Raw genomic sequence first — 14614 nt, 5'->3', positions numbered from 1 at the left:
CGCGGGTGCAAAATTCAATTGAATTGACTGCGGATGGCCAATGATTCCCTATGGGCAAAATTGAATGCGGATTCCGCAGCGGAATCCACAATTAAATTTAGCTAGTAGACATGAGGCCTTACAGCACACATTTAAGCCAGCTGCCTCAAAGAAAGGACCGACCACACATCATGTGTCCCGCACCCAAGTTTTTACTGCTTTTGTCTTCTGATTCCATACTGCATTCACAAAGCACAAGGATTACTATGTATTAGAGACGGGCAGTGATAGTGCCATTGTCTCCATTGGGCATATGAATGATCATGTCTACGAAGAGACAGTGGCTGGCTCTAACAAGACCCGACAAAGCCCTAGCAGTAACATGTTATGGTGGGAAACCATATAATATATCTAATGTATATGGGTCATTCCAGGGCAAATCACCAAAGGGGTAACACCCAACCATCTACTATTTTTATGAAACTTTGTTTGTTACTAGAATGTATAGAAAAAAAACTACATCATCAGACCCATCAGGTCATAGGGTGGAGAAGTATAGGGCCTCAATTTTCCAAAGGTCTCTGGGAACCGTAATTTTTGATAATTCAGATCCCAGATACCATTGGGCATAGGAAGATGCGCGAGGGGTCATTCTCTTCATCGTAAGGGTGACTACCCACTACAGTTTTTTTCACTGCAAAATTTTCATCGTTTTTTTTTCTGCAGGGGTCTATGGGACTTGTAAAGTTAAAATCGCGATGGAGCAAAATCGCGATTTTGCAGTAAATTGCGATTTTGCGCGATCGCGATTTTAACATTACAAGTCCCATAGACCCCTGCAGAAAAAAAAAACACTGCGAATTTCGCAGTAAAAAAAAAACTGTAGTGGGTAGTCACCCTAAGATGTAGATTTATAACATTTTTCCTAACGCTGTAATTCCAATACAAATTAAAGTAAAATTGGAACAAAAATGTCATTTTGGGGGAAGGCGGTAACTGAGCCACTCCAGAGAAAGCTGAATATGCCCCGTACATTGCTCACCACAACATTTCAGGAAGGCGTTCTCTGTAGTCTGAGTTTGCTTCATATCAGGAATTGGGTGAGAAATCTGCTTCTCAACATATAATCTGTTCAGCTGAACAATCAATTAATCAAAGGACCAGTTAATTCCCATGACAATTGGCCATTGGAGGGATAGGGAAGGGGTATACCCTTCGAAGCCCGCTGCTTGACCAATGAGTTCACAGGGTTGTGGGGAATCTCCATATGATGATTAGTACCAGCACAGAGTTGGGATTAAGCCAAATAGATTTAGATTACAGTCAGGTGCGTCCAAATTTGTTTGCTATGGACAACAAAAAAAAACACTCTGTTTTAGACAACTCTCAATAAACTGAGGTTCCAGACTACGTTTCCATGTATAACAAACTTCATTAAATTGTTGTTTACCGGGAAATATTTTAATTAGATGCTCTAAGACTAAATAAAATCTTGCGGAGGCTTCTGAAAATCCCACTAGTCTTATAACGCAGGCCAAGGGGACAACATGCAAAGGGACCTCCCCGTTGGTTTACCCTGAGGACTTTCTGTGTTGGAAATAGCTGACACCTTTATATTAAAACTACCGTTGTTTCCCCAAAAATAAAACACTGTCGTATATTAAGTTTTGCCCCAAAAGAGGCACAGTGTCTTATTTTCAGGGGGTGTCTAATAATATTCATCTAGTATATGGCGTTCAGGCCCCTTGCGCTGGGCTGCGGCGCTGCTGCAGGCTTCCGTGTACTCCTGAACGCAGACAGAGCTTTTTTCCCTGGTAGGGGGACTTGAAAACCCTACCTCCAGCGAGCGGTTGCTCTGATTGGTTCATCGAGTGCCACGTCAGTCAATCAGAGCAGGCGCTTGATCAACCAATCACAGCCATTCATTGAATGACATCTGATTGGCTGAGGTAGGGTATTCAAGCCCTGCTACCAGGAAGAAATGCTCTGTCAAGCTGCACCCCCCTCCCGAAGATCAGAATAGGGCTTATTATCGGGGAATCACGGTAATATTCCTAATTCTATTGAATAATTTCCTGAGCTTTCTATTAGTATAAAATAATAGAGACAGCGAAAAGAAAAAACAAGCCTAAAAAAAGCCCTACAGTAAATACATCAACATGTGGCGCTAGACTTGGCCCAATTAGGCTGGTTTTCACACTGTGTTTTGCGAAGCCAATGCCATTTTCATAAAATGTAGTGTGAAACTAGTCTTACCCGAAATCATACATGTTAAAGTATAGTAAAAGGAAAATTAGATAATTGTGCTACAAAGTCTGCCTCGCTGTTACGCTATAGGTTTGCTAGAGAAAAAAGACCGAGTCATTAAAAAAGCATAACTTCGTTACTATTGTCTCAAACTATAATAAATAAAAAAAACTAAGTAAATTATTCACAACAAACCACTAAAATGAATAGTTACAGGTCATAAAAAAAGCTAAAAAACAGTTAAAACATAATTGGTCCTGAGAAAACAAAATACCTTGATGAAAAATCCTCCTCTTTACAAGTCTTCTTCTCTTGCAGAGAATGCTGGGTGACAACTAGTGTGGCGGCCATTATGGCTTTCCCAGGGATTCCTCAGACTGCAGAGTGTCAGGCATGAGATGGCAATGTGCCACTAGATTTGCAATTTAAGACCTGGATGAAAACCCCTGTGAGAGCTGTGATGAAGGCTACATAGACTGTTGCCAAGCTTTCCTAGATATGGACATAAATAAGAAACAACTAGATGGAAGAGGACAAGGTGGAGGTGGAGACCTACACCTTGACTTTAGGTCTGTGCTGGTCCGTACAATATTGTTGTGGTTTCTCGTGGTGATACCACGATTTTGTAACGCTACAAGTCGTGCGACTTTGTAGCACCACATTCAAAGATTTTCGAGGGGTGCTTGAAATATAAGCCCTACTCTGAAAATAAGTCGTAGCTGCAGTAATGTATTTTTTTTTTAAAGTATACATCACCTTAGAAGTGCTGTCCTGGGCTCCGCTGCATCTTCTTCCTGGTACCAGGCACTGTTTTTCATCTCTTCTGGCCGGGGATTGAAAAATCCCCGCCTCTTGGAAAAGCTGTCTGTGATTGGCTGACACTTAGCCAATCAGAGCCAGCGCCCGATGAATGGCTGCGATTGGTTCATCGAATGCTGGCTGTGATTGACTAAGCGTCAGCCAATCAGAGGCAGCGCTTCCAGGAGGCGAGGATTTTTCAATCCTTGGCCAGAAGAGATGAAGGAGAATAGTGATGGGGAGAAGACATGCCGGAGATGACAGCGTTTCTAAGGTGATGTATATTTTATTTATTTTTTTCCTGCAGCTAGTGCTTAGGTTATTGCTTTTACATTAGAATTTCCTACTGTCAAAGTTACATCGCACCGCACAAAAAAACGTGTTTTCATGCGATGCAACAGAGAGGAATGCTTCATAGGGAAACATGGGCTACAAAACCTCACAAGTCGCGTGAATATGGCGGGACCGGCGAGGTTTTCGTGTCGGGATGTCACATGCTACAAAGCATCGCACATGTGAATTAACCCATAGGAAAGCATGGGCTTCACATCCATGCGATTTGTAGCAACGCGACAAAATCGCACGACTTTGTCGCCTGTGTAAACGAGGCCTTAAGAAGAGATGCTGATTGCAACAATCACGTTTCGTAGTTACTTGCAGATCGACGCTTGGACAAAGTCAAGAATAAGCTTGTAGCTGTTACCAAGGGGCATCCGGTACATCTAGCACATGTGTCAACCTCAAGGCAAGGCGGTCAAATTTGCCTGCCACGTCATTTTATGTGGCCCTTGACGAGATCCAGATGCAGAAGGACCCCCTGCCCCCGTCTATCCACCTAAACCCCTACCAGTACCCGCATCCCTACCTTTCTTCTTCTTTCTCGCTCTTCCTCTTTTTTAATAGACTACCATATTTTCCAAAGGACTGGTCTGTCAGTCATGATTTCCAATTATAGATAATGATTTTTGGTTAAAACAATGTTATGGTCAAGATGCCTGGGGCACTACAAGAACCAGGATACAAAATTAGGCTACGAAGGCTCAACAAATCAGTAAGGGCTGATTTGTTTCCAGAGGTGCCCGTCGAAAAAAAAAGGCTCAGGCAGCAGAATATCCGACGAAGGTCACAATAACATTCACCCATCTATGCCTTTGGGACACGAACAGCGGGCACCACCCTACAGGACTCCATTGGTCTATGTGAAAATGTAGTCTTAGCATTGCTAATACAGACCCTCACCCACGAATACAGTGGTGCACGTCTCCATGTAATATTCAATACATACAAAAATATATGCTCACAGGTACACGGTTACTTATATTGCTGAAAATCAATAAACAGATTAAACATAAAATAGCCGTATGAGGGGGAGTTTTTTGTTGTTTGCTTTTTATTGGGGGGGGGGGGGGGGGTGGTATTTTTAATTTCCTCCTATTGAAGCTCACAATCTTAGGAATCTGAATGGAATAAATACACAATTTTCTTTAGGCGACCACTGAGCAGTAAAAGGCATACCTTACCTTTATCCTGCAGGTCACTAGGATTATGGCGACACTAAATTGATATATATTTTTTGTATTTTACTACTTTCAAAAAAACGTAAAAACCCTTTAAAAATCTACGGAGTTGCCACAGAGAGAGAGGGGGAGTGAGACCTATTAATCCTGCCTCTATCCCTGAATACTCATGGATCGACTACAAAATATATACAAGAAGGTTGTTACACAGGAGTGTAAGGGTATACAGGTATACACAACAAAATACTATTTAAAAATAAACAGGAATAACAGAAAGGAAAGATACCAGATTTGGGATACACGGCCCAAGGGTCAGATTGGCGAAGTTCCTGGAAGCAATGGGAAAGCCCTTACACTGGGCGTATCTCCGAGGATCTGACAATTTGCATCTGTGGAGCCCCAAATTATAAAGGACCCCTAAGTACACACCTTCCCCCGCCCCCTCTGAGCTCATTCAGGAGGGTTGGGGGAGAGCCATGCATCACTTGTGGAAAAGTCATAATTCCCCATATCTCTTAGGGAGGCTCTCCGATCGGGAATATACCGGTAGCCATGATTTTATCTATTCATCAAACATGTCCCGGAAATTACAACCAGGTACAGGAATACGCAGATTGAGGGTTTTCTGGGGCCCGTACTGAAACATGTGTAGGTGTTTTATTCAGCTGGGCCGCCCAATTCTGAAAACATATTTCATATTGGGCTAGGACCTACACACGACAAAATATCCTTTATTAAAAGATGTCCTTCCCATGTGAATTTTGCAGCTAGGATGTCTATGGGAAATATCTATGGTGTCAACCCACAGCGGCAGGGGGTCAATTAGCATTCCTCTGTCACTAGCTATTTTTATTGCCATTGGAATAAAGGATTTCCTGGCCTCTTGTACATCAAAGACCTGGGCAGATGCATGGGAGGAAGTGGGGAATTCATATTCAGTCCACTCAGCTTTTCCAGGGCCCTGAATGGCAAATGGATATGGATAGTTGGGGGACACTTTGTCAATCTCTCTATATCACGAGGGTTTTTTAAGTCCCTCCTGGCGATATCTCATATCAAAATCGTAAATTACATTGCAATTCTTCTGTATTCAGCAATGTATTATGCCTGTAACGGTTGCCTATTAAGCCCTACCTCAAGCCTATACAAACACATGTCCATGCATCAAATCAACCTAACAGAAGTCAACAACTTGGAAGCAAACTTACCTGCACTTCGTAGATTAGGGTCTAGACCTGGCATCTCCTTGGCAGCTTCTGGACTTACGCTGTATATAGATGCTCCTGCTTCATTAGTGATGCTGTAAAATTAAGGGAAATGATGCATTAGTTACCATAGCTTCTGTAGCATAGATCAAGTGTATAGGCTGCTGTAATTCCCAACACTAGGTAACCAACATTTTTTTGCTCCTGAGAATGTAATACTAGTTTTGCATTGATGAGGTCACATGTAACTGGTAATGTGCTTTTAGTAAGTCGTAACTATGGTTTTGTACCAAATGAGGCAGTATTTTAGCTGGCCTTTATATCCTATGCAGCATGCACGTATTTACATGCAACATCTCAAGGTCACGGGAAAACCAATGGGAATACCGTTTCTCTGAGTGTCTGCAGCAAAAAAGAAAACAGAAAGTATACTTCAGATTTCCAGGTAGCTCCAGACTTGCAAAAACAAAAAGATGCATGCACTGCATGCAATGACACATTTGTTTACAAAATGTCATGATTGGTTGTGATGCAATGCAGTGATATGCTGCATAGTATACATATATATATATATATAGCATAGCCAGACAAAATACTAGCTTGATTGGTATAAAATCATATTTATGACTCAATAAAAGTACATTACCAGTTACATAGTATAAACAAAACACAAAACTAAAATTGTAGGCTGCGCTCTGCATAATAGTAAGCACTATTCGGGGGTCGTGTATACATTCTCGCTCAGAGAGGACTGTAACGACGGTTGATTGTATTTCGAATTTTCGTGTGAAAACACATGTCCTCTGACAGAAATACAGGTATTTATTGTAATAGTTTTCTCCCGTTTTTACTGAAACGAGCTTTTAAAATCATTGTTTTTTCATTATGATATTATTACAGTAAACCCTTGAGTAGCATCGCTCTTAAGTAAAGCTGTTTTCAACTTAAGTCTATGTTTCAGGGCAGCGGCGGTCCCTCAAATAAAGTTGCATTCCTCAGATAAGGGTGCCAACTGCTCCATGACCCTGGGCGCCACACAGTGAGCCGGTGCGCAGCTGATGCCGGTCACTTCCTGCTCCTCCTGCATCAGCGCACGCCTACTCCTCCCCCCCCCCCCCCCCCTCTCTCCACACTGCCGGCTGAACGTTGCTGTGTCTGCTGCCTCCTGACACAGTACAGCAGCTGAATCCCCAAAGTGCCGGCTGAATGCTGCCTGCCTCCTGAATCCCCACTGTACTACAAAATGTATACCAATATATCAAAAAAGAGGAGGCAGCATAAACGGTGCTTCAAAAGATAAAAAATGTATCCTTTATTGTTCCATTTTTAAAAAAAAAGGAACAATAAAGGATACATTTTTTATCTTTTGAAGCACCGTTTATGCTGCCTCCTCTTTTTTGATATATTGGTATACTTTTTGGTTGATGATCTGCAACCTTGAGGTCGGCTTGGCATTGCTTACACGCATTGTGACGTGATTCGTCTTTTTTCCCAGCCACAGTGCTTCTTGCACAGGGCTTTTTGAGTGCGGCTGACGTATTTCTTTTGTTGTACTGCAAAATGTAAGTACTGTACAGATGAGTACGGTAAAGTAAAGAAACCTTTGCAAATAAATACTGCAGTTCTATGTCAAAGCACCGATAACACAGAGATACATACTGCTAATGATGTCCATGCAGTCCTATGTCAAACCACAGATAACCCAGTGATACGTACTGCTATAATGATGTCCCTGCAGTCCTATGTCAAAGCACAGATAACACAGTGATACATACTGCTAATGATGTCCCTGCAGTCCTATGTCAAAGCACAGATAACACAGTGATACATACTGCTAATTATGTCCCTGCAGTCCTATGTCAAACCACAGATAATCCAGTGATACATACTGCTATAATGATGTCCCTGCAATGTTAATTTATTCTTTACAATTGTGTTTTATATTCACTCAGTATTGTTATTGTTTTTGGTATTAAAGACCAGAGTTATTCTCTATTAAATGGGGTTTGGTGTGTTTTTTGGAATGTCTAGAACCAATTACTTGGATTTACATTAATTCCTATGGAAATAATGTCCTCAGCTAACATTGATTTCTACTAAAGCCCATTGCTTCCGGACAGATTAATGAAGTTAGTTAAGGTTCTACTATATATATGTATATTTATTCAAATCTGAATACAATGCATTACAAATTCTATTTCATTAGGAGTCCGAATGCGTTCTGTTGTGCGTGTCTGTTCAAGTGAGGTTAGGAAACCATGGAAGAATTATAATAAAAACAAAGCTGGTGTGGACACTATGGACCGAATGTCAGGCAGATATACCACATATCGGCGGACTAATAGATGGCCATTAGCTTTTTTTTTACAACACTTTCGACATTGCGAGTTCAGCCGCGTACATTATTTATTACGAAAACAACAAAATGATTCCAAAGAAAACGAACCAAAGGCGGCTTTTCTTGAGACAGTTGAGTGAAGAGCTTGCAGGACCAATAATGGAAGATCGTTCTGAAAATCAGCAAGTTATCAAAAATTATGAAACCAAATTGGCAGTTAAGAGCGTTCTTGGTCGATCGATTTCCACGGTTTCAGTGCCTTCGACTTCTCAGTCACAGTTAGATCGAACTAGTCGAAAAGTTGTGGTTGGTTCTTGCCACGTTTGCTATCAACAAACTATCAGAAAATGCCAAAAAAACCAAGAAAATCTCGTGCGAATTGTAGTAAACACGTGTGCGACGAACAAGCCGTAACGACAACAAAATGTAGCGTTATATTCAACTCCATTTTTAAAAAATGATCACATGCTTTAAAAATTCTGGTAAAACGATATTTCCATTAAAAAAAACAGGTCAAATCGTGAAGATCTAAAGCCGCTTGAAGAAATCTTTGCACAAACAAAAGAAAAATCATGATTAAGAGGCTAGTGGGTACCTGGGTGCGGACATAAGGGTTAACAGTTTGAGAGGGGCGCATTATTGGAAGGTGAGAAGCTGTATGGTTGTAGGGACAAATTGCCCCCACCTGGGCTGTTCTGACCAGACTATTAGGAGGTGTTGAGGCCAATGGATGTGTGAGGGCATGCAGACAAGGCAACCAGGCTTAGGACGTCTTCAATCACCAGTATAGAGGATCGCCTGATCATTCGACAATCATGAGCAGCGTTATCCGCCATCCAGAGATAGATGGCGCCATCAGTAGGAGCCATTTCCAGGCACTTGGCAGAAGGACACTTGGTCTCGTGGTGCCGATTATATGTATAGCCTTTGACACCCACCATCGTCTCTGTTTGCACTGGTGTCATGAACGACAAATCTGGACTGCTACAGAGTGGAACCAGGTTGTCTTAAGCGATTAATTCAGGTTTAGTTTGGGAACTAACGACGGGCCTATTTGTGCCTGGAGACCTCAGGGTGAGAACATCAATTCCGCCTCTACTACGGAGTGGCACATTGCCCCCACTGCTGGTGTGATGGTCTGGGGGGCCATCGCATATGACAGTTGGTCACCGCTAGTAGTGGTACGAGGGACAATGAAAGCTCAGCGATATGTTCAGGACATCCTGTTGCCTCTCATGACAGGTCTTCCAAGAGGCATTTTCCAGTAGGATCACGCTTTGCTGCAAACACAAGGGGGTCAACAGGAATGCTCTCACAATATGGCCACACTTCCATGGCTGACAGTCGCCAGATTTATCGCCAATAGAACATGTATGGGACCAGAGTGTTAAGGCAGCAGTATGCAGTCCTAAGCCCTCACTCACGACCTGAAGGTTGCAGGTTTAATCCCCGCTTGGTTCAGGTAGCCGGCTCAAGGCTGACTCAGCCTTCCACTTTCCGAGGTCGGTAAAATGAGTACCCAGCTTGCTGGGGGGTAATAAATAAATTACCTGAAAGCGCTGCGGAATAAGTTGGCGCTATACAAATAACAAGATTTAACAATTTTTTTCTTTTTAATCCTCTACTGGTGAGCCTATGATCCCACATGTGGCCAGCAGGAGAAGGAGTTGTACAGCACAGCTATGGTGAACAAGTCATAGTACATATCTATATACATGTATTTAAAAGGCAAAAAACCATCACTGACTGACTGATTCGCCACTAATTCCCTAACTTCCCGTTATCATACAAACGTGAAATTTGGCACGACCATTATTTAGGTCTTAAATAAAAAAAACAAAGGGGTCACAACTCAATTATTCAATGCTAAGTGCACCCCTATGTTAGTGAACCCCTATGTAATGTATCTAATCCTCTAACTTCCGGGTGTTGTACAAAATTGAGATTTGGCACAACCATTCTTTAGATCCTAAATAGAAAAGTAAAGGATTCCAACTTGATTACTCAATTCTAAGTGCAAAAGTAAGTGACTTCCTACATAATGTAACTAACAACACGCATCTGGGTGGCACAAACGTGAAAATTTGGCACAACCATTCATGAGGTTGAAAATAGGAAAAGTGAAGAGGTCGCAACTTCAATATTAAATTCTAAGTGTGAAAAACGGTGGAAATCCGCGTTACATGACATAGTTCTTTTCTCAGAAACCATAAAGCCTAGGGAAATGATTTGTACACTGAGGAGAATCTACCTCACCTATATGTGTATATACTGAGAAGAATCTAACTGACCTCTATGTGTATACACTGAGGAGAATCTAACTGACCTCTTTGTGTATATACTGAGGAGAACCTAACTGACTTCTATTTGTATATACTGAGAAGAATCTAACTGACCTCCATGTGTACAGACTAAGGACAATCTAACAGACCTCTGTATGTATATACTGAAGAGAATCTAACTGACTTCTATGTGTATATACTGAGGAGAATCTACCTCACCTCTATATGTATATACTGAGGAGAATCTACCTCACCTCTATGTGTATATACTGAAGAGAATCTACCTCACCTCTATATGTATATACTGAGGAGAATCTACCTCACCTCTATGTGTATATACTGAAGAGAATCTAACAGACTTCTATGTGTATATACTGAGGAGAATCTACCTCACCTCTATATGTATATACTGAGGAGAATCTAACTGACTTCTATGTGTATATACTGAGGAGAATCTACCTCACCTCTATATGTATATACTGAGGAGAATCTACCTCACCTCTATGTGTATATACTGAAGAGAATCTACCTCACCTCTATATGTATATACTGAGGAGAATCTACCTCACCTCTATGTGTATATACTGAAGAGAATCTAACTGACTTCTATGTGTATATACTGAGGAGAATCTACCTTACCTCTATGTGTATATACTGAGGAGAATCTAACTGATCTGTGTGTGTATATACTGAGGCCTCGTTCACATGAGCTTTGTTATGTGTGCACAAAACCACGTATCTATTAGAACCATTGTTTTCCTATGCTGTGTTCACATGTCCGTGTTTTACAGGCATGCAAATTTGCGCACCTGCAAAAGATAGGGCATATGTGCACTGCATAGGTCTGTGCTGCATGTCAATATTCCCGCGGGAAGTCCCCTCATAACTGAACACTGCGACAGCACTGTCACAGTGTTCAGGGATGATGGCACTCCCCACGGGGAGTAAAGAATCCCCTGTCATTGCTGTGGCAGAAGACCGCGATGATCATACATTGCTTTCAATGGGGCTGCTGCTGCTGCCGGCGGCCCCATTGAGAGCAATGGGATACAGGCAACCACTGCAGTGATTTTTCGAGGAAGAGCTTTAAATAGAAGCCCTTCCCTGAAAAATCATCCCTAGCTTGTGTGAAAAAAACTAAAAAATATATATATACACACTCACCTCTCTGGCGCTGTCGGGGCTCGGTGGGTCTAGCCTCTCGGCTTTCTGCCCTGTACTGTAGTGCTTTTAGCAGGTGGGGATTTAAAATCCACGCCCCCTGAAAGGGCTGTGCCTGATTGGCTGAGCGCTCAGCCAATCATTGAATGACAGCTGAGCGCTGCTTGTGATTGGTCACAGCGCACAGCCAATCACAAGCAGCACTCAGTCATCTAACTGACCCCTATGTGTATATATGGTTGTTGTTAGCCGTTCAGTCAGCTAAAAACCTAAGCAAGACAGTAGCACTCACCAAAAATACCATGCACTGGTGGAGTAAATATGAAATACAGATGCTCGCCTCAATAGAACAAATAAAAAATCCAGTAAATTCGTAGTAGAGGCAGCATCAATGGTGCAGGAATCAAAGTAGTTAAAAACCTTTATTCCCCCATGGTACATCAGCAAACAGCGACGTTTCAACCTGCAATGGGTCTTTATCAAGCTTGAAGGGTGAGAGGATGCAGCCCTGTCAGACGCCTTTGCCGATCCCAAACCAATCTGTGTCCCCATACTGTGTTCTCACAGTGGCATCTGGATTGGTATAAGGTGATTTTATTAGCTTGACTAGATGTGCCGATATGCCCAGCTTTTGTAGGGTCTGCCATAGCTTGTCATGATCGACACAGTCAAAGGCCTTGATGTGGTCGATGAAGCACATGTAGATATTCTTTTGGTATTCTCACAGGTTTGCAATATGGTGGCGGGTGCCGCAACCTCGCCAGAATCCTGCCTACGCATCAGACAGTACTACTTGGATTACTGATCTCAGTCTTTCTTGTATAATTTAGAGAAGAACCCTTGCTTGCATGCAGAATGAGGGCTATTGTTCGGTAGTTGGAGCAATTCTTGGAGTCGTCTTTCTTTGGTATAGGGAAGACAGATCTTTTCCAGTCCTGTGGCCATTGTGTGGATGCCCATACTGCCTGGCACAGCGCAGTGATGGATTTCACTGGTACTGGCAGCACTAGCTCTGCCGGTATGTTATCTATGCCTGGCACTTTATTTTTCTCTAGTTGTTTTATTGCCATAACCACTTCTGACTCCATAATGGAGGCTCCCACTCCACATGCTCCACCTCATGCGATGGTCCAGGTATGTGGTTGCAGGCATATAGTTCCTCTGTGTCCCTCCACCTATTCTTGATACTGTTGGTCATTCAGTTCCTTCTCATTTTTGCCTTTGATTGTGCCGTTGCGTGCCAAGAAAGGTTTTCGGGCCATCTTGACCTGTGAGAATAGGCCTCGCATATGGCCTTTTATGCCTTCTGCTTCAAGTTGTTTGCAATGCTCATTCCAGTCCATTTCTTTATTCTTTCCTTGCTGCTCTCTGAAAATTGGCATTTAGTTTCCGAATTTCGTCTTTGTTGTCGGCCTCCTTTGCTGCTCTTCTTTTATCGGCTATTCTGATGGTTTGCTCGGACAACCAATAGCGTTTTTTCCTTTTTCTTATAGGCAAGATGCTTACTGGCTGTTTTGATAACGGTGGACTGTATATCGGGCCATCGTTCCTCTGGATGCTTTTTTGATGTGTCAATCAGTTTGAATTGGTTTGCTACCTCAATAGTGTATGATTGGGGGATTTTAGAGGTGTTGAATTTTCTCAATGGAGCGCCTTTCTTAACACAACAGAATTTGATCTCGATCTTAGCTGCACGGAGTTCATGCTCAGTGCCGCAGTCGGCGCCAGGAAAGGTTTTAATTGCAATGGCTGAACTTTGCCAACGATGGTTACACAGGATGGAATCAATCTAATTTCAATGGAGGCCATTGGGGGATATACACGTACACAGTCGGCGTTTGGGTTGCATAAACCATGTGTTTGCTATCCTGAGCCAATTTTCTTGGCAGAACTGTACCAGGCGATCATCAGCTTCATTTCTTTCACCAAGCCTGAATCTTCCTGTGACGGTTGCTTCTGGTCGGCTGAAGACTTTGGAATTGAAGTCGCCCATAATGTAAATGATATCCTTCTTTGGCACTTCGTGTAGAGTTTTCTGGACGTCGGCATAAAAATCTTCAAATGTTTTCCTCATCAGCAACCGTCGTTGGGGCATAGACCGGTAAGATTGAGATGTTCACTGGCTTACCACATATCCGGATAGCAATGATACGGTCGGCGATTGTTCTAAAACTTTCTACTGCCTTTGGGGTGCACTTGTTTGTAATAAAGGCTACTCCATTCCTCTTGATTTCCTTGTGTCCGACTTAGTGCAATGTGAAGCCATCCGACTGAAAATATCCATTACGATTAATCTCCAGTGCAATTCGCTAATTCCAAGAATATCATTGTCAAGCCTTGTCATTTTGCGTTTCACAATGTCTAATTTCCCTAGACTCATGCCATGCACATCCCATGTTGCTAGTATGTGAGCTTTGGTACAGTGCAGTCCTTTCCTTTAATCATGAGGCGCATCAGCAGCTGGGCTTCACGAGAGCTTTCCCCCAGTTGTGTCATGAAACTGGAAAACCCTGACTACTTGTAATCAGACTACTTGTAATCAGACCCCACCCAGGAACCTAATCCTACCTCACCCTAATTAAAAGGAGGGGAAAGGGAGGAATATACAATATTAAGGGCCAGGAAGAAAAAAATATCTAGTCCAACTAGTGGACACCCAACACAAAAGAAGATAAATATCTCCGTCGCTCCAGGATTGGCACTCCAAACGACCAAAATATTGTATAAAAATAGATGTACGTTATTTACTTAATACCAGAATAATTGCAACGACCGCATTATATCCAGATAACAAACTCAAAACTCCCCTACCGACGCGTTCCAACCCCAGAATATCTCCATATTTTCACTGGAACTTAAAGATCTAGAAACCAAATAAGAATGTAACAGAATTGAACCCCTCAAGGTGCGACCCCACATTTATGCAAATATAGTGTTACACTGGAGCCTCACATTACTAAATCACGGTGACCAAGTGTCAGATATACAGTTCAGCACTACACTGCACCATGGATACCACTAGAGTGCCATATTGTAATAGTAGACATATCTTGGACAAACAGTGAAAATATAGAGGTGTGAAAAGTC

The 14614-nt window shown here is 42.3% G+C and overlaps 1 protein-coding gene across 1 annotated transcript in view; it reads right to left on the bottom strand.

Annotated features, from left to right (window-relative positions):
- SRBD1 (S1 RNA binding domain 1) overlaps positions 1-14614 on the bottom strand; it is a 212677-nt gene that overhangs the window by 116684 nt on the left and 81379 nt on the right. The window contains exon 16 of the mRNA XM_066595552.1: positions 5750-5841. Coding sequence (XP_066451649.1) covers positions 5750-5841 — 92 coding nt within the window. The remainder of the gene's footprint in view (positions 1-5749; positions 5842-14614) is intronic.

The sequence above is a fragment of the Eleutherodactylus coqui genome, chromosome 3 (assembly GCF_035609145.1).
Source record: "Eleutherodactylus coqui strain aEleCoq1 chromosome 3, aEleCoq1.hap1, whole genome shotgun sequence".
Lineage (NCBI taxonomy): Eukaryota > Metazoa > Chordata > Amphibia > Anura > Eleutherodactylidae > Eleutherodactylus > Eleutherodactylus coqui.
The sequence above is the reverse complement of the archived record's forward strand: the minus strand, read 5'-3'. Positions and strand labels throughout refer to the sequence as shown.